The sequence below is a fragment of the Tripterygium wilfordii genome, chromosome 13 (assembly GCF_013401445.1).
Source record: "Tripterygium wilfordii isolate XIE 37 chromosome 13, ASM1340144v1, whole genome shotgun sequence".
NCBI classification, from domain to species: domain Eukaryota; kingdom Viridiplantae; phylum Streptophyta; class Magnoliopsida; order Celastrales; family Celastraceae; genus Tripterygium; species Tripterygium wilfordii.
The window spans coordinates 6229004-6248926 of record NC_052244.1 but is presented as its reverse complement, the minus strand read 5'-3'; the positions used below and the strand labels follow the sequence as shown (position 1 = coordinate 6248926).

At 37.1% G+C, this 19923-nt stretch overlaps 1 protein-coding gene across 1 annotated transcript; it reads right to left on the bottom strand.

The window, feature by feature from the left end:
• Window positions 1-738: 738 nt before the first annotated feature.
• LOC120012064 (probable acyl-activating enzyme 6) lies at window positions 739-2641 on the bottom strand. The gene has a single exon (XM_038863309.1). The coding sequence runs from the start codon at window positions 2486-2488 to the stop codon at window positions 818-820; it is 1671 nt and encodes a 556-aa protein (XP_038719237.1). The 5' UTR covers window positions 2489-2641; the 3' UTR covers window positions 739-817.
• Between the last annotated feature and the right edge of the window lie 17282 nt (window positions 2642-19923).

Sequence of the window (19923 nt, the reverse complement as noted above, 5' to 3'; positions counted from 1 at the left end):
GCCAATGTTCATCAAACGCAGTCCATAGATCATCATCCCTTGACCAGCGTCGTTGGGATTGCGATTCCGTTCTGTGTTAGACATATCTGGCAGGAAAACGACCTACTTCGATACCTGATGTAGTGCGGAAGCTAGTAACACTCGAATTCGTTCACGACAAAATCAAGAAACTTGGAATCCACCAAGAACAATTGAGAGAATCTCAAGGATTTTATTAGTAATATGCATAATAACGACTTACAAATGTTTTTGAGACTATTTATAGTATGGAAAATAACAATCAAACCCTAATCGAACTCCTAATTAAACTAGAATTGGAAACACAATTAATTAAAACGTATAAGAATTTAATTAACTCCGTTGGACTACAAACGACACCTTTTTTTGACATCCTTTCGAACCTCAACTGGGGCAAGCCCAGAGTTGACTTTTAGGTCTTCAAAATCAATCATCGGAAAATATTATAACAAGGAAACATACGAGCGGATCAAAAGTTACGGACGGTCAAAGTTGGAAAATTGAAACTTTAATTAAAAAACAGCAACTTCAATTCCGATTCTGATTTGACTTCTTCCGAACACGTTCCAACTTCTTAAGGAATTCTTTCGTGGCCCTTCTACGTCATATTGGTACTTCCGTACTTGTACTTTCCGATTTATTCCTAGTTAAGAACGTCAATAGAAAGTAGATGGTTGTTGACACAAAACTCAAAAAAAAAAAATTTAAGAAAAATGAAAGTTGCAGAATGGTTGCTTATATTTCATCAAGAAACGTACAAAAAATATCAATTCATATAACTTCACATAACTAAATAAATTCACAGTGGACTGATGATTCTGGAGTGGCCCGGGCGCAAGGCCTTGGCCATGTCTCTAAGCACAGATTTCTGAATCTTTCCAACAGCACTCTTTGGCAAATGTTGTATAATCACCACAGTTTTAGGCACCATGAATTTTGGAAGTCTTGATTTACAATACTCAATAATCTCCCTCTCCCTAGCAATACCATCATCACCAGCAGCCATAAGACTCACAAACGCACAAGGCGTCTCACCCCAATACTCGTCAGGCCGACCCACCACCGCCGCCTCGTTCACGGCTGGATGTGTGTATAGTACTGACTCAATATCTACACTACTAATGTTCTCTCCACCGCTGATTATGACGTCCTTTGACCGATCCTTGATCTCCATATACCCATCAGAGTGCATCACCGCCACATCTCCTGTGTAAAACCAACCATCCTCTCTCATACACTTGTTCGTCCCTTCTGGATCCTTCAAGTACCCCAACATGACACACCCTCCTCTCAACACAATCTCCCCCATCGTTGACCCGTCTCGCTTCACACTCACTCCCGACTCGGGATCCACCACGTCAGCATCCGTCAACCCAATAGTCCTCACTCCTTGCCTCGCTTTCAGTCTCGCTCGTTCCGTTACAGATAAGTGGTCCCACTGCGGCTTCCATGCGCAAAACACTGAGATCCCGCCCGTTTCCGTTAGTCCGTACTCGTGAGTCACGCGGAAGCCGAGTGACTCCATCCGGGTCAGTACTGGAGCTGGCGGTGGAGCTCCGCCCGTGAGAATTTGAACCGGGTTTTCAAGCGGTTCGCGTGGAGTGTTTGATAGCATGTTAAGAATCACAGGAGCTCCACACATGTGAGTGACCTCGTGTCTCTTGATCAAATCATAGACTGTGGAAGGATCGAACTTGCGGAGACAAATATTGGTCCCACCGATTGCTGCCATGCCCCAAGGGAAGCTCCATCCATTTGCGTGAAACATCGGTAGTGTCCATAAATAAACAGCTTGTTTTGGTACAAACCAGTCAATTAGAGAACAAACCGTAACGATAAAAGCCCCTCTATGACAATGGACCACTCCTTTTGGACTCGAAGTTGTACCAGATGTGTAATTCAACACGAACGGATCCCAATCCGTTCTAGGTCGGGCCCACTCGAAATTCATATCACCCTTGCTTACTAGTCCCTCGTAAGTGTCAACCACGTCAACGGCTGAAAATGAATTGATCCTTGAGAACCCATCGTCTTCGATGAGGACGAGCAACGGCGGACTGGTTACGGTGGGGGGAAACAGCCAGATGGCGTCACGGACAAGTGAAAGCGACATAATGTCGACAAAGATGAGCTTCGATTCCGAGTGGAGAAGCAGTTTGGAGACTGTGGGTGGGTCGAGACGGATGTTGATGTTGTTGAGAACAGCACCAGCCATGGGAACTGCGAAGTGAAGCTCGTACATGGCGGGGACGTTGGGGGCAAAGACGGAGACCACTTGGCCTCTCTGGATGCCGATAGAGGAAATGGATGATGCCAGCTGGAGGCATCGACGGTGTGTTTGAGACCACGTGTAAGTGGTTGTGTTGTAGATGACTGAGGGACAATCACCATACACAGCAGCTGCTCTCTCCAAGAATCCTAATGGAGTTAGTGAAGATGAGTTTGCAGGTGATGGTTTCAGCTCTTCCATTCTTCCTTCGTCCTTGCAACTACGTCGACAGTATCTAGCGAAATCTTATCATATATATGTATAATATTCAGCGAATACAGAGGGCACCTCGGTAGATGCACATTGTTTTTACTTTTTTCCTTTAAATTAATTAATGGGATTTTTGCGAACAAACCCTTCTAATATTTGAAAATAGATGGACAACACCCTGAACTTTTTAGCTTGAACGGTAAGTGACCATTTAAAATATAATTCATACATAACAAGTCATACTAGCTATTCTCCCCCTCACATTAGTGATGTCTTAAAGTTGTATGGGGGGGTTCCTAAAAACTAAAAAGAAGTTTGTGGCTTGATATTAAATTTGTCCAAATTGAATAATATATATGCACTCATTGCGTTACTACGTTTCACGTGGATGCATATATGGCACCAACCATGAAAGCACTCTTCTTGTTGTGCTTGCTGGCTGTATATATATATAGTTTTCAGTTGGTTGGGGATTAAAAATGTATTATATTAAATTTACATGATTAATTATGTATTCCTTAAGAGTTGTAGGAATAATTATGTAATATCCTTAAATTAATTACAAGGACTAAAAAAGATCTACCGCAAATGAAAAGACGTTCAGACACGTGTGACTGCTGTTCTCCGCGCGAGTCCCTTTATTATTACTTTTTTAGTTTCAAGATTTTATTATATATTGGATCGATGCCTATTTTTTTACATGATGCACATGGGTCGATACATAAGGTGCCAGATCTTGAATCTTCTTATCTCAAATAATTGTGGGTCAAAATTTGGTGGCTGGTATATTTGATTGTCTCATCTTTGACAACGTTTTTTCTTTCAATCATCGATATCTTGCTTTTTCAATCATCATTATTGGAGTTGCGACGGGCAACCAACTAGTCCAGAAAGTTAAATATTGTAAAATGCATGGCTGTCCACGGTTCCCCAACAACTAGTCCAAAATTTATGGAAATTCTACCCTTCCACCTTCTCGCTAGTGTACACTCCATCTTCATCATAAGGGAGCATTAGATCATCCACAATGAGATGTTTTTGAAGTACTTAAGATGATACTTTCTTAATAAGTTAAGTGCTAGATGTTCACAATGGGTATAATGGAGTGTATTTAAAGTACTTGAAATGTTACTTTTTTGATAAGTATAGCGCTACATGCACACAATGGGTGAAAAATGACACTTGAAAATTTAGTTGTGGAAAAATGATACTTGAGAGTTGGAGTATGTATATAGTTGATGAATAGTGAAGAGAGATGATGAAAAAGAATAAAAAGGTGATAAAAATGAAGAGAGGGATGATAAAAAGAAAGAGAGAGAAGATGAAAAAGAAGAGAGAGATATGAAAAGGAAGAGAGAGATGATAAAAAGGAAGAGAGAGAAAATAGAGAAAGTGAGTATGAAGTGTTGAAATGTATGAAATGTTGTTGAATAGTATATATTGTGGGATCCCCTCATCCAATCAAATTGTGCCACGTAGGATAAAAGAGAAGAGAGAGAATGGTTTTGGAGTGCTTGATATTACAAACACCACTGTGGATGCTCTTAAAGGGGTTCTGACAGAGTGCAATGTACAGGAAAATCACTCACTCAGTCCACCGCTGACGGAAGAGGTTCTAATATCCTTTAATTAGGGTTTTAGTACCTCTGGATACCTACCAAAATACAAAGCATAATTTTTAGTTTTTATTCAAGTATCCTAATACTCTCAACAGCGCTTGCCAATATTCATGGTTACTTAAGATTCATTCAATTTCACTGTCTACAGCTTCTTCCCAAAAGGAAGCATCTGGAGTAGATATTGCCTCATTGAAAATTTGAGGTTCACCTTCTAACATATAGGTTAGAAAATCGGGACCGAAAGAGTTACGAACTTTTGATCTCTTACCCCTTCTAAGTTCAAACTCTTCAATTTCACCCGGTTCATCTATAGGAATAGATTTCCTTGGTCTCTTTTGGGGAAGTTCTTCTTGTCTTCATTTACAAGGATATAAATTCTCGAAAAATTTAGCATATCTTTATTCCATGATAGTATTTGTTTGGATATTAGTAATTTCTGATTTGTGTACCAGAAATCTGAACGTGCTACTATTTTGAGCATATCCAATAAAAATACAATCAATGGTCTTTGGACCAAGCTTGATATGTTTTGGAGGTAAGACTGCAACCTTAGCAAGACACCCTCACGCTTTCAAGTATTTGTAGGAGGGAATCCTTCCATACCATAACTCATATGGTATCTTTACATGTTTTCTTGTGGGGTAATCCACTACAAGAAAACAGCTTTTTTGAGACGAAAGTTTCCATCGCAAAACATCAAAATTTCATCGCTAATAATTTTTGCGACGGAATTTTTTCGATTGCAAAAAAATCGTCGCAAAACTTACCAAAGGGAAATTGCGACGGATTCTTTGCGACAGAAATTAGCGACGGAATTATTTTGCAATGGCATTTTGTGAAGGAATATTCCTTCGCTAACTAATGGATAAAAAAACAAAATTTGGAGTATTTGCGACAGAATATTCCGTCGCTAATTTGCCACGCATTTTCAACTGCATATTTCGTCGTAAAATATATTATTTTTTAAATTTTAAATTTTTTGTGAAGCAAAATTACCACGACTTTTGCGACGGGATTTCCGTTGTAAAATTTTTATTTATTTAAATAAATATATTTTATTTATATTATTTTTCATTTTATGTGTTATAATAATAATTTTTAAATTTGATATTATTATAGTTCAACTATAATCATCAATTTAATAATTTCATTAAAAATATATTATCAAAATGTGCAAGAAATAACATGTAATAAAATTTAATATTATACATAAGTGGTTCAGTATTTTTATGAAATACAATCTAATTTTCATCAGAAAGGTGTCCATGTAAAGCACGATCATCTTCAGGGTTGTTTCTGGGGGATCGCACTGCATCTGAGAAAATAATTGCTGCACCATTCGCTCCAGATCCTACATCCGCTGCCGCAAGTCACCGACCTCATCCAATGACTCAGAGTTCATCAGAGCGATGTGCTCCTCTAACTCCTGCTCTAACTCTGCCTGAGTATACAATCTGGAATGTCCACTAGAGCAAGATGAAGCACCAGGCATAAAGCTTCCCTCAGATCCAAGCCCATAGATGCGATTTTTCTTATTCTTCCCACTAGTCGCTGTAATCAATAAAGGATCCTCGTCCAACGGCTCAAGAGGCGACTCATTGGTGGATGAAACTGATCGCTGTGTTAGAATGTCCTTCTTTAGCTTGTTAAATTTTTCCTGCAAAAGAAGATACTAATGCTCATGAATACTGGTAAGAATAAAACAAGCAACAACACAATATATTGAAGGAAAAAAAGAGAAAATATATATCAACAAACTTTTCAACTAAGCTAAAATAAATATATCAACAAACTATCTCTTGAATTCATATCAACTTTTACCTACCACAACCAATATATTTCACAGTATATTTAACAGAGTAATAACTATTATGTCTTATATGCGTTATACGATTTTTGATTGTTATCAACGTTTACCTTAATTCAAATATAAATTTAAATACTTACAATTGTAGTTGTTGCTCGTCCATCGACTAACTGTTGCGTACTCTTTTTTCGATGAGTGCGAACAAATACCTCTACCTTGGTGGGATCCCGGCCAAGTTCCATCTTCTACAATTAAAATTGCAGAAGATATATGATATTTAAAGTTTAAACAAGATAAAAATTGAAATTGTTAAATTTACTCAAAATTTATCATTCTCTTACGATACTCCGTGTGAGGAATAGAGCCACCAGTGTGAGAACATCTATCCTCAGATGCTCAATTTTTGTTCCCTTGTTCTCTTTTCTTCTTGTACTCTGGTCCATCCCAAATACATTGAAGTTCAGAAAGGACTGCATTGGGGATCCAGACATCTTTGGTGGGGTTTTCTCGTACCCTATGCATCATGCCCCGAAATAATTCTCCACTCTTCTTATTCCACAGTTTCTTTATTGCAACATCATGAGCAGGGTCCCATTTACTCTGCAAGATAAGAAAAAGTTAACATTGTGAAGCATTGGTAAAAAAATTCATTAAAGGAGAACACTTTCAATTTATATTTTATACTTACCTTGAACTCCTTAAAGTAACCTTCTTTTTCCTCGAGAGTAAAATCACTCCATTGTGTCACGGCTTGTTCATACTTGGTACTTATGATCTCGCTTATCTTCCAAGTAACATCAAAAGGATTAAAACTATGAATTAACAGATGAGAACATATTAGTGACATAAATGCTTTTGTAAAAAATGTATACTGAAATAAGAGTAATGAAAAATGTACTTACAGAGCAGCCGAAGCAAGCCGTATCAAGATAAGGCAATTTTGAGGAGGCACAACCCAATATTCTGGGAAGAAGAGCCACTGGCACCCTCTGTGTCCAATGGTAGGCCCTGCATGCTGGGTGCATGTGGGATATCATGTGGGATATGAGGGATAGGTGGAGGTGAAACTCCTGTCAGCATATCAGTAGTGAAGTGACTAGGAGATGATAAAGTATGATGATATTGACTGGTTGGTTGAATAGAATTCACAGAGGAGAGCGAGGAGGCTATGACACTAGGGTACGAATATGTCACATTCCCTATGATGGGTCTGCCGCGGCGAGAGACACGACCTCGACCGGATGTAGTACGACCACGGTCGGTCGATTGATCACTAGCCATCTCCTAGTAATAAAAGCTAAACAATAGTTTAGTATTCACAACAATATATACACGAAAAAGTAGCATAGTCATATATTCACAAAAGGTGTTTTCAGGAACATATATATATATATATATATATAATCAGTACATATAGGCAATTTTGCAAACTGAGTACCAACACGCAGACCTTTTTCCTAACTAAGAATGATAAGCAAAACTGCCTCCATATATTAGACCAGCTTGATGATCATCAGTTGGTTTTAATTTTAGAAGAACAAGCATAAGAGTATATTATAATACAAACTTAAGGATGGACAAAAAGTTGTCTTGGAAGTTTTTTATGAATAAATTATGTTATTTTTTCAAGCGAAAAGATTCTGAGAAGAAGAAGAATGCTAAGAAAACAAGTCCTAGTAATGTCTTACCGCTTTCCCAAGAAAAATTCACATCAGAAGAAAAAGAAAAACAAATACCTTTGTTTTTCTTTGATGAATTTCAAATCAAAAAAATGAACCAGTAATCCTCAAATCAATGTAAAAAAAAAGAACTGAAAATAGCTATTCAAATTACTCAAATTCGCTAAACAATATAGTATAACTCACCTTGAAGGAGAGAATGGCACTGTGCAAATAATCCTTCTGTAATATTAACTCTTTATTGTCTTGGGCAAATCAATGCATGCACGTGAGAGAGAGAGAGGGCAAGTGCAAAAGAAGGGCCAAAGAACTTGATTTGAAGGTGGGAAAAAAATAACAATATAAACAGAATCAAGTTAAGGATAATAAGTAGAAGCACATTATCAGTCATAGTGAAGGAGAGTTTAACAATAACGTAATTAGGAAGCTCAGCCAAGTGTATTTTTGGTAGAGAACTAAAGTAAAAAATTCATTCTTTTAACTTAGGGAATTATTCGTATCTATTACAGCAAGCATATCTATATATGAATTTCCTGACCTTCAACAAGCTACCTCAGCATGCTGCAACACAAAAACTAATGACCACCTTTTCTTTTCTAATCTTTTCTTTTTCTTAGGGGACAATGCATGTGTGTGCTGGGTACAAGTTTCATATGACAAATAAACCAATCATTACTCACTAAAGTAGCTTCTCTCTCAAGTCACCTTTTGTATGACCAAGCCCCCCACCAAATCGATCCTTACAACATGATTTGCCCTCCAAATAAGCAATCTGAGATTAAGCTTCTTAGCTTTCTTTAGATATCATTCAGATGGTAGAAAGACATCAAACGAAAAAAATTAAATGCAAATGAATTGTTGTAAATTCTCAATATTAAGTGGTTACCATATTGAGGAGAATGACAATCAGGTCATATTGGAAGTACTCGAGCAAAAAATAGTGCACAACAGCCTCCCTAGCTGACAATGGCCAAGAAACCTTTACCCTTTATTCCAAAATGTCAGGCAAAATCAGAATTCAAATACAATCAATAAATCTAAACAAGATTTAAGCTACAAGGTTTTCAAATGGACAAACCTCACCAAAGATAGTTGTTCACCAATCCGAACTTTTTTCAAGCATTTGGAAGTGACAATCTTGAAACTTGGAAAACTAAATTGAGGCCACCTTGTGAATATTTAAAAAAAGTTATGATGCAAGCTCTTGCCAAATTACAATGGACATTTGCATTTGGGATCAAAGTGGACATGATGCGAGTGTTGGACCAATCAGACCTAATCTCTACAATACCAACCAGGAAAAACAAGCACACATCCACAATGCAATATAGGAGTGCCAGAGACGCGAGCACATACAGTGATGGTGAACATGATTGTGCTGTTCATACAAACAGAGAGCATATACCAGAGACGAGAGCATATACTAGTGGCAAAGATACGAGTGCGAGATCAAGAGACGAGTACGAGGAGTGAGAGGGGAGAGCGTCTTCAGTGCGAGAGACGGAATGAATAAGGGTTTCACAATTTGGGTTTTGAAAATTTGGGTATTGAAAATTTGTGCGGGTAAAATTTAGGTATTGATATATATTAATCAATTATAATATATTTTTATGCGTATAGATATAATTTATATGTAAATTATATGATATTCTTTATATGTATATATAATATATCTTATATATGCAATCATTCATTTAAACCATCTTAAAATTGACAGGGAATTCATACAATTAATAAAAGTTTAATATTCATCAAATAAATAAACACATTGTTAATCATCTTCCAGCTCTTCCTCTGTCTCAGAATCATCAAATTTCGATTCTTCTTCTTCTTCATCATCATCATCAATCTCTTCCTCAATCATTTGCATTGGAGAATTGAAATCCACTTCATCAAGTTCAACTTAATTGTCGACGAGAGACTCTATTTGATCAGTATCTCCTCTAACTTGAGAAACGGTGACTTCATCGTCTTGAAAGGTGTCATCCATTTGCTTCAATTGTGCAGTAATTGTGTCTCACTTTCGTCTTAATCACGACCCACCAATCTTGTCGATCACGTATCCCTTCTAGATAAGGAGCAAAGTATACTTGCTCAGCTTGTTGTGCAATGATAAATGGATCAAACTTTTTATTCCTCCCTCTATGTTTCACATCGACAATCCCATACTGCTTATGGATTCGCATTCCTCGATTAGGAGTTGAGTCAAACCACTCACAATTAAAAATAACAACTATTTTTTGGTAGTCCTAGGAAATCCAATTGAACAATCTCTTTCAGGATTCCGTAGTCGTCATATTCGGACTGTCCATAATCGGTTCCCCGTATGCATACACCGCTGTTGGTAGTTGACTTGCCTTTACTTTTGGCATCAGCTTCAAATTTGTATCCATTGGCATAATACGTATTCCATATCTCAACCTCCTCGATGGTCCTTTAGACACGTCTCGTATGAGTTCATCGGTAATCATGTTTTGTGGGTCATAAACCTTAAACATAAGAGGGATAAGTTAATTTATAATATATTAGTCCAGTGAAATAAAATAGTGTCTTGGAACGACAAATGATAGATACTTACATACTGTCTGAACCATGATGCAAAACCTTTCTCAATTTCATAGTCAACTTCGTCGTCTGATAATGTAGGTGCCGATGCTCACACGAAACCTGTAAACAGGCTGTAAAACATACATAAAATTCACATCAATCGTTCGATTAAATTAACATCACTTTATAATTCCAATATAATTTAGTAGTAGCTTACTTTATAAAAGGCTGGACAATATTACAATTCAGAAACACATAGAATGTTACTGCATCATATTCTTTATCAGTGAGGTAACGCCTACTAGCCTCACCAGCAAGACGACCAGGTTGATTGAAGATCGAAATGGTAGGGAATTCCAGGTTGAAAGTACCACCGTCATCATTTCGAGCCACTCTGGTTCGTATAGAGCTCACATGTGGTTCAAAATAATACGAAGCAAATGTTGATGTCTCTTCGACAATATATGCTTCACAAATAGATCATTCTACACGAGATTTATTTTTAACCTTCTTCTTTAAGAAGTGAAGGAACCTATAACAAAAGTCAATCGAACACAATATTAATTCAATTGACATATACATAATAATATGACAAATCATATAATATAAGTAAAAATATCTTTCAAAAGGATACATCCATCTGTATTGTACAGGCCCACCCATCCTTGCTTCGAATGGTAGATGTATCAGGAGATGTTCCATAGAATCAAAGAAAGATGGGGGAAATATACGCTCCAATTTAGAAAGGATCACATGAATATTCGCCTCCATGATGATCAATTGATCCTTGCTCAATGTAGTTGAACATATATCTCTACAAAAATGACTCAACTCAATAATGACAGTCCAAATGGGCTCCGACAATGCCCTAAATGAAATTGGAAGAAGTCGCTCCATGAAAACATGACAATCATGACTTTTCATCCACAACAACTTTCCTTCTCTCATGTCTACGCATCTGTCGAGGTTGGAGGCATAGCCGTCTAGCAACTTCAAACTGGAGACCCAATGACAAACAGCCCTTTTCTGTTCCATGTTGAGACAGAATTGTGCTTTCAGTTTGAGAGATTTACCGTTGCCACTCTCCACCAACTCTAAAACTCTACGTTTACAATAAAGGGGAAGGTCCAATCATGACTTAGCATTATCCTTTGTTTTCCCCTTGATGTCCATACATATATTGAAAACGTTATCAAAGACGTTCTTCTCAATATGCATGACATCCAGGTTATGTCGTCTTTGATTATTATGTCAGTAAGGCAAATCCCAGAAGATGCTCTTCTTGGTCTAATTATGTTCTTGGCCATATACGGGCAATGATAATAGGCCCGTATCAGTGATCTTTGGAAAGTTCCAAACTCGTACCAATACTTCTTCCCCTGACAAACGTGTAGGAGGTTCTGATCTCTCAATTCGATTTTTGATAAATGCATCCTTGTTCCGCCTAAAAGGATGTGTTGTATCCAAAAATTGTCTATGACAATCTAACCATGAATTTTTTCTATCATTTTTCAAGGTAAACGCCTTTGAACGCTCCATGCAGTAAGGACATGCTAATTTCCCCTGAGTCATCCATCCAGACAGCATACCATAGGCAGGAAAGTCGTTGATAGTTCACATCAATACAGCTCTCATAACAAAATTTTCTTTCATGTGCACATCATAGGTTATCACACCTTCGCACCATAACTAATTGAGCTCATCTATTAGAGGTTGTAGATAAACATCGATTTTGCTCTTCGGATTTTGAGGACCCGGAATGATTATTGTCAAGAACATAAACTCCCTTTTCATGCACATCCCAGGTGGTAAATTATAAGGAGTCAAAATGATAGGCCAACATGAATAGTTCTTACCAGATTGTCCAAAAGGAATGAATCCATCCGCACACAAATATAATCTTATATTTCGCGGGTCTGAAGCAAAATCTTGATATGTTCGGTCAAAATGTTTCCATGCTTCTCCATCTGATGGATGACACAGGTTGTTGGACTCGCTTCAATGCTCATAATGCCATCTCATCTCCTTTGATGTAACTGTTGAACTATAAAGCCTCTGAAGTCTGGGAATCAGAGGCAGGTACCATATACATTTAACTGGAATATCCTTGTAATTTCGTCGTCCAATTCTCCGAGGTTTATAACGGTCTACCTTGCAAAATTTGCACTGCCTCTCATTCGCATCATCCTTATAGTATATCATACAACCATTCGTACAGCAATCGATTCGTTGATACCCAAGTTCGAGTTTAGACACCGACTTCTTTATTTGATAGAAGTCTACAGGCATGCTATTATCTTTCAGCATAGTCTCTTTCATTAGATGAACAACGTCATCGAAACAACCTTGGGGGCATATTGTAGTCAGCTTTAATGCTTAATAACCTCATCGCAGCTGACAACTCTGAGTGTGACTCGCATCTGTCCCATAATGGAGCTTGGGCAGTAGACAACATGTCAAAGAAAGCTTGTGCATCAGGATTAGGAGGTTTCGGCACAACATATTGGTTGTTATCTTCTCCTTGTAAAAACTCATTCCCAACCGAAGGTCCAGTAGTGTCCATCACCATATGCTCGTATGGATTGAAATTATCCCGATTATTGTCTTGCCAATAATAATTTACAGCATCTGCTTCCACATCGACAGTCACCATAGTGGGAATCTAAGGCATTTCTTCACCATGAGTTGTCCAGTAACGATATCCAGGCTGAAAAACTTTTTTGTATAAGTACACCCTTATATCATCCAACCCCTGAAATCTTGTTCAATAACACCTCATGCATGGACACCTTATAGTTCCTGTGTCCACAAATCATGGATTATTTCCACACGCATAAGAAATGAACTCTTCAACACCACTAAAAAACTCATCACTAGGTCCCATTCGATTGGGACCGACCCTGTTGTACATCCATTTACGAGACTCAGGAACCTCAATTATCAAAGGAAAAAGATGAAGGAAGGAGGATGAAGGGGAAGAACAGAATGAACAAAGAGAGAAATGGGTAAAAAAGAGGCAGCAACGATATACTAAAATAATTTTATGACATATTAGCGACGGCATTTGCAACGAAATTGAGTCCGTCGCAAACTTTGTGACAGAAAAGTAAATTCTTATGTCAGAAGATAAAATTTAGCAACTGAATTTGCAACGGAATCATTTTCGTCGCTAATTTGTGCCAGAAAAAGTATATTCTTGTGTCAGAAGATAAAGATTAGCAACGGAATTTGCAACGAAATTATTTTCGTCGCTAATTTGTGCCAAAAAAAGTAGATTCTTGTGTCAGAAGATAAAGATTAGCGACGGAATTTGTAACGGAATTATTTTCGTTGCTAATTTGTGATGGAAAAAGTATATTCTTGTGTAATTTAGCAACGGAATTTGCAACGGAATTATTTCATTCGCAAATGTGAACCAAAAAAAGTAAGATTTTCTGGGAATGCTGTCAGAGGATAGGATTTAGCGACGGAATTTGAGTTCGTTGCTAAATCCATTGCAAATGTTGGTCGGAATTCGGGCCATAAACTTCAACGGCATTTGCGACGAATTTTTTTGCAACGGACATTTTGTCGCAAATGTTTCTTAAATTTCAACAAACTTTAGCGACGGAAATTTCTGAATATTCCGTGCAAAATTGATAATTTGCAACGGAAAAAATTCCTTCGCAAATGTCCGTTGCTAAATAGCTGTTTTTTTTGTAGTGATCGATTAAGAATATAGTTAGCAGTTAGGACTGCTTCCCCCACAAATTTTGACGTAAACCAAACTGATAAGCATGGTGTTAATTATCTCCTTAACAATTCTATTTTTCCTTTCAGCAATTCTGTTTTGCTGAGGAGTATAAGGTACAGTTGTTTGGTGACTTATTCCCAAATTAGAACACAACTCATCAAAGTTAAAAGAGGTGTATTTTCCTCCTCTATCAGATCTAAGTATTTTGATCCTTTTACCAAGTTGGTTCTCAACCTCATTTTTATACTCGATAAAACGGCTCATAGCTTCATCTTTGCTCGTTAACAAGTAAATATAGTAAAAACGTGTACAATCATCTATAAAGGTGACAAATTACTTTTTTTCACCTCTACTTTCCACAAATTTTAAATCACATAGATAACTATGGATTAGTTGTAAAGGTTCAGATTGTCTATCAATTGAGATGAATGGTTTCTTTGCAAACTTAGCCTCAATACAAGTCTTACACTTGTAATTAACATCCAAATTGAATTTTAGAATTAATCCTAAATTTGCAATTTGTTTCATTGTTCCATATTTTACATGCCCTAATCTATCATGCATAGAAAAGGAGAAACAACAAAGTAAATGGAATTTACATGTCGATGTTCGAATGCCCAGAATTTCCGCTACAGAGCTCTGAATCTGGAATTTTTAGTGACGTTGAAGAATATACTTCTTAAGCTTCGCATTGATATCATGTTTGTTGAATTCGGTTCAAAATTGATGAAGTTATGGAGTTACAAAGTTGGTACAACAAGCCGGAATTGCACAGATGGCCCAAATCATTGTTTTATTCTCTTAAATCTCTTTCAAGGCCAATCAACCCAACCCATTACAACGGCAGCAATGTCATTTCCTCAACAAATTCTATAGACCTAAAAGAGCTGGAGAAGGGGGGATTAATGTAGGTGACAACAGAGGAGAGCTTTTGAGGCAAGGGAGAAAATCGTGCAAAGAGGAGAGGGAAAGAAGAGAGTTGTGATCAATTTTCTACAATTGTGTTGACTCTTCTTAACCCTTATGGAAGTAATTTCTTTTATTTGTTTATTTGAATCTAGCATGGGGAACTAATCCTCTTGCTAGGGGAATGATGTAGTCATTCTATTATGCTCAAGGATTTTGGTTTGATTGTTAATTTATTCATGCTTTGTTGAGTGTTAATTGCTATACTAGAAAAATATTTGATTCTAGATTATTGATCACCATTAGGATTTGATTATTTTGATGCAAATTGTAGTAGACGCCATGCTCAATTTAAGGTTAGCTTCTTGCAATTCAACATGATAACTGTCTAGGCATAGACGTCATATGTTAGGATTTATGTGATTGTGATAAAGGTTACCATCGATTCGAATGCATTCTTGTTTGTTAAACTAATCTAGATGCCATAGGTAGTTGCAAATTAAGGATAGACATAGTAAGTTAGACCCCATGACTACTACATGAATTAGGGGACCTGATCTTTAACAAGCATAAGTGAATTGGTAATTAACAACCAAAGGAATTGAGTATAATGGAGATGGTGAAATAGGAGCTCTAGTACTGTCACCACTTTGATTTTTCATTCAACTCGTGATTTGTTGCTTGCGACATAATTGGAATTCTCTTTTAACGTTACTCTTTATATTTGAAACCTTGCGTTCACAATATTTTTTATCTCGTTAGTCGATGATTCTTTTTAGTGAACGTTGGAACTAAGTTAAAAGTAATACTTAGTCCTTGTGGATACGACACTTGTTTGCCAATCCATACTGCTATTGATTCGTGTGCTTGAGAGTAATATCGAGTTTGGGATCACAATAATTTTAGTGGTTCGAAATCTCATATCAATATCTTCATCATTGTGCTCAGTCACATTGGCATGTTTAGCCGCTTCTTTGCCCTTGCCCGTTTTGGGGCGTTTCTTGCAATCCTTAGCTCTATGGTCAGACTTGCTGCAAACGTAACAATTCCCTTGAAACCTCTAGGACTACTTCTTATACTTTCCTCTGCGTTGAAAAGGTTTCTTTCTTTCTCCATCACCCTTGGGTTTGGAAGATTCAATCATGTTGGCTTTTGATTCCTTAGTAGGATTAAACTTCTTCATATGTCTTCTTCAATACAAAGACGGCAAATTAAGTCTTCAAGAGTAATCTACTTCCTCTTGTGCTTCAATAATTCTTGAAGTCTGACTAACTTTGAGGCAACTTTTCAATCACAGTAACCATTTGGAATGATTTACTAAGTGACATTCCTTCGGCAAAGACGTCGTGTAATATAACCTACAATTCCTAGATATGAGTCATAACAAATTTATAATAAGTCATCTGGTAATCCAGAAATCTGGCTACTATAAACTTTTTAGAGCCTGCATCCTCGATTTTATATTTTTTCTCCAACTAATCCCACAGTAATTTGGAAGTCTCAGCATTACAATAAACATTGTATAATGAATTCACCAAGTTGTTAAGGATATAGTTTCTGCATAGGAAGTCTCTATGTTTCCATACTTACAATGCACCGAGAATGGTGAAGTCAGTCTCTCATAGCCCAAGGATCGAACAAGCCTCTGACAATTACTTCGCCAGATTAATCGTGGTCAGGTAGAAGAACATCTTTTGTTGCCACTGTTTGAATCCAACTCCAGTGTGAACTTCTCTGGTTTTTCGATTGGAGTCATTTGGTTATGGCTGATTGTCCAAAAGGGGCAACAATGTGTGCGTTAGCAGCACCAACAACAGGGGCATCATCACCTTGGATCACAGGGATATCATTGTTAGTGGCCATCTCTTACAATAGCACACGACAAATATGTTAATATCGCCTTAAGATTGTTGTCGTAATAGGAAATAAAGGAGTTCATAATTAAAGACAGAAAGCAAGAACAATATGATTTTATTAATCAAAATAAAATGATTACAAATCAAGCAAAGAAAGAAAAGCATAACAGATTCTGGTATATGATTCAGCAAGGTGACGTACAGGTATCCCCGAATCTCCTTACGGTAATAGCTCCTGCCTATCGTGTGCTTAGCAGATTAACGAGCTTCACCTCTCAAGATATACAACACCTTAACCTAAACTCGGCAGCACTACGTGGAACATGTCTCTATCGAACTATCTTGAACCAGCAATACTCAAGAACGAAAACAAATGAAAAATAAAACTGTTTGAGAGAGAATATTTCGATGTATTTTGGAAGTCATCCACCAAGGGGTAGTAGAGGCAAGCTCAATTCCTTAACAAAGTTAAAAACGCATAGTTTCTGTTAGGAAACCGTGCGTTTTGATTCAAATGGTTTTATTGTGCTTTCCCATGCGACAACGTTTCTCTCTTGTTCTTTTTCTTGTAATCAGACCGTTGGATCTGAAATGACTGATGCATGTATTTTTCTTATGTTTTCTCCTTTCTCAGAGATGACCGTTGGTCATATCTGTTCTTGTTCTGTATATATCTTAGTCTATCTCGACTGTAAATGTTAGAACATTGGATTATATACAAACTTCTCTCTGAATGAGATTCGATCTTTTCTTCAAAATACTTTCATATTCTGTTTAATTTCATGGTATCGGAGCTTTATGGATACTCAAAGGGTTCTGCCTTCGATTCTTGGTACTCCTTCAATCCTTGGTTCTCACAGTAAATTTAGAGGTGCGGGAGCTCTGAATGCCTCCTCCTCCAATCCTTCAACTATTCCAGAAATTTCCAACCCCCAATTTGTGAGTATGCAGTCAGGAAATCAAAACCCTTTTAAAAACCCTTATTTCTTAACCCACTCTGATTTCAATTCCAACCTAATTGCACTGACTCTTACGGGGGGGAACTATCACCTTTGGAGCAATCAAATGAGTATAGCCTTAAAGGCAAGAAACAAGATGGTTTTTGCCAACGGTGCCCTTTTGATACCAGAAGAAGATGATCCAGCTCGTCAGAACTGGGAACAGTGTGACAGCCTAGTGAAGACGTGGATCACAAACTGTCTCTCTCCAGACATTCTCATGAGTATCTCTACAGCGACAACTTCTTCTGAGTTATGGAATGATCTGAAGAATCGATATTCCTCTGCTAATCCTACGAGGGATTTTGAATTAGCAAGGTCAATATCTAACATCAAGCAAGGAGACTCAACTGTCACTGAATACTATGCCAAAATAAAGACTCTGTGGGATGAGCTTTATCAATACAAAGAAGTACCTGCCTGCAAGTGTGGGAAGTGTATCTGCAGTGTGGGTAAGACAGCTCTTGCACAACAAAATAAGGAAAAGTTATTGCGGTTTCTAATGGGTCTCAATGACTCGTTTGAACATGTGACAAACCAAATTCTATTGATGGATCCACTGCCAGAGGTGAATAAAGCTTTTGCTCAGATTGGTCAAGTGGAGAGGAAAGGGACTGTCAAACAACCAGTTGTTTAGAAAGAAACAAATATGCAAGAGAGCATGGCAATGCAGGTATCTACAAAGAACACTTATAATCCAGGAAAGAATTTCAAATCCGGAAAGAGGAATGAAAAGGAAAAGTTTTTTTTGCAAATATTGCAAGAAAACAAACCATAATGTGGATAAATGTTTCAAACTGGTTGGTTTTCCACCCAAGTATGAGCAGAACAAGCGTCCAAGGCAAGGTCCAATCTCAACCAACTTCAACGAGAAGAGGAGTATAAATTAGGTTGATGCAGCAAGTCAAGCTCCCAACATGCAGCTCTCAGGAGAACAGTGTCAACAATTGCTGGCATACTTAAAGGCAAATGTCTCAGCGACAGAATCTACCAACTACACTGGTTCTGTGTCTGCAGTGGGAGGTAACTTTTCTTCTGTTAATAACTTGATAATAGATACTGGTGCTACAAATCACATTGTGTGCATGCATCACTATTATCATACATATAGGGAACTGACCAACACTTTCATAACATTACCTGATGGTAAAAAAATTAAGGTAGATTACATTGGGACTGTCAAACTTAAAAATGATCTTATGTTAACCGAAGTTCTATGTGTCAAGGGTTTTCATTTTAACTTGATATCTGCAAACAAGCTAATTAAAGACAAACATTATGCTACTGATTTTTACCCAGGATTTGTGTCAAATGTAGGATACAATCACCTTGAGGAAGAATGGGATAGGAATCGTGCATAATGGATTGTACTATCTACTGGAAAATTTAAAACCAGAAAAGAAATCTTTGGTGAAGATCAACTCTGTGCAGAAGGAACCAATGTGGCATAAAAGACTAGGACACCCTTCTTCTAGGATCTCAGAATTGTTAGGATCTGATTTTGTTGAAGATTGTAAGGATTGTTCTGTTTGTGTTCTAGCTAAAATGAAAAGAAAATCCTTCTGTGTAAGTGAAACTAGGAGTTTGTCTATTTTTGATTTAATACATATTGACATTTGGGGTCCAAACAGTGTTATTTCTATGGAAGGTTTCAAATATTTTTAACTATTGTGGATGACTTTTCTAGAGCTGTTTGGGTAATACTGATGAAAAGCAAATTTGAAGTGAAAAATCACATTGATTACTTCAATAACTATGTTAAGACACAATTCAATAAGAAAATAAAAATGATCCGATGTGATCATGGTTTGGAGTTCAAAATGAGTGAGTTTTACAACAAAGAAGGTATATTACATCAAACTACTTGTCCTTACACACCCCAACAAAATGGGATAGTAGAAAGAAAACATCAGCATATTCTAAATGTCAGTAGAGCATTAAGAATACAATCTGGAATTCCAGAAGAGTTTTGGAGTGCATGTGTGGTTACAGCTGCTTATCTGATCAATAGGTTACCTTCTAGGATTTTGGACAAAAAGAGTCCTTTTCAAATTCTCTATGATAAGAAACCAGATTATGACATTATTAAAGTGTTTGGATGCTTATGTTATGCTAAGATATTAAAGCATCAAGAATCCAAATTTGATGACAGGGCTAGGAAATGTATTTTCATAGGTTATCCTTCTAATGTCAAAGGATACAAATTGATGGATATAGAATCTAAAAAAATCTTTGTTTCTAGAGATGTTGAGTTCAATGAAAATAGATTTCCTTTTAAGGA

Excerpts from the sequence above, each read along its gene's own strand:
- LOC120012064 (XM_038863309.1), bottom strand. The coding sequence starts at position 2,488 with ATGGAAGAGCTGAAACCATCACCTGCAAACTCATCTTCACTAACTCCA.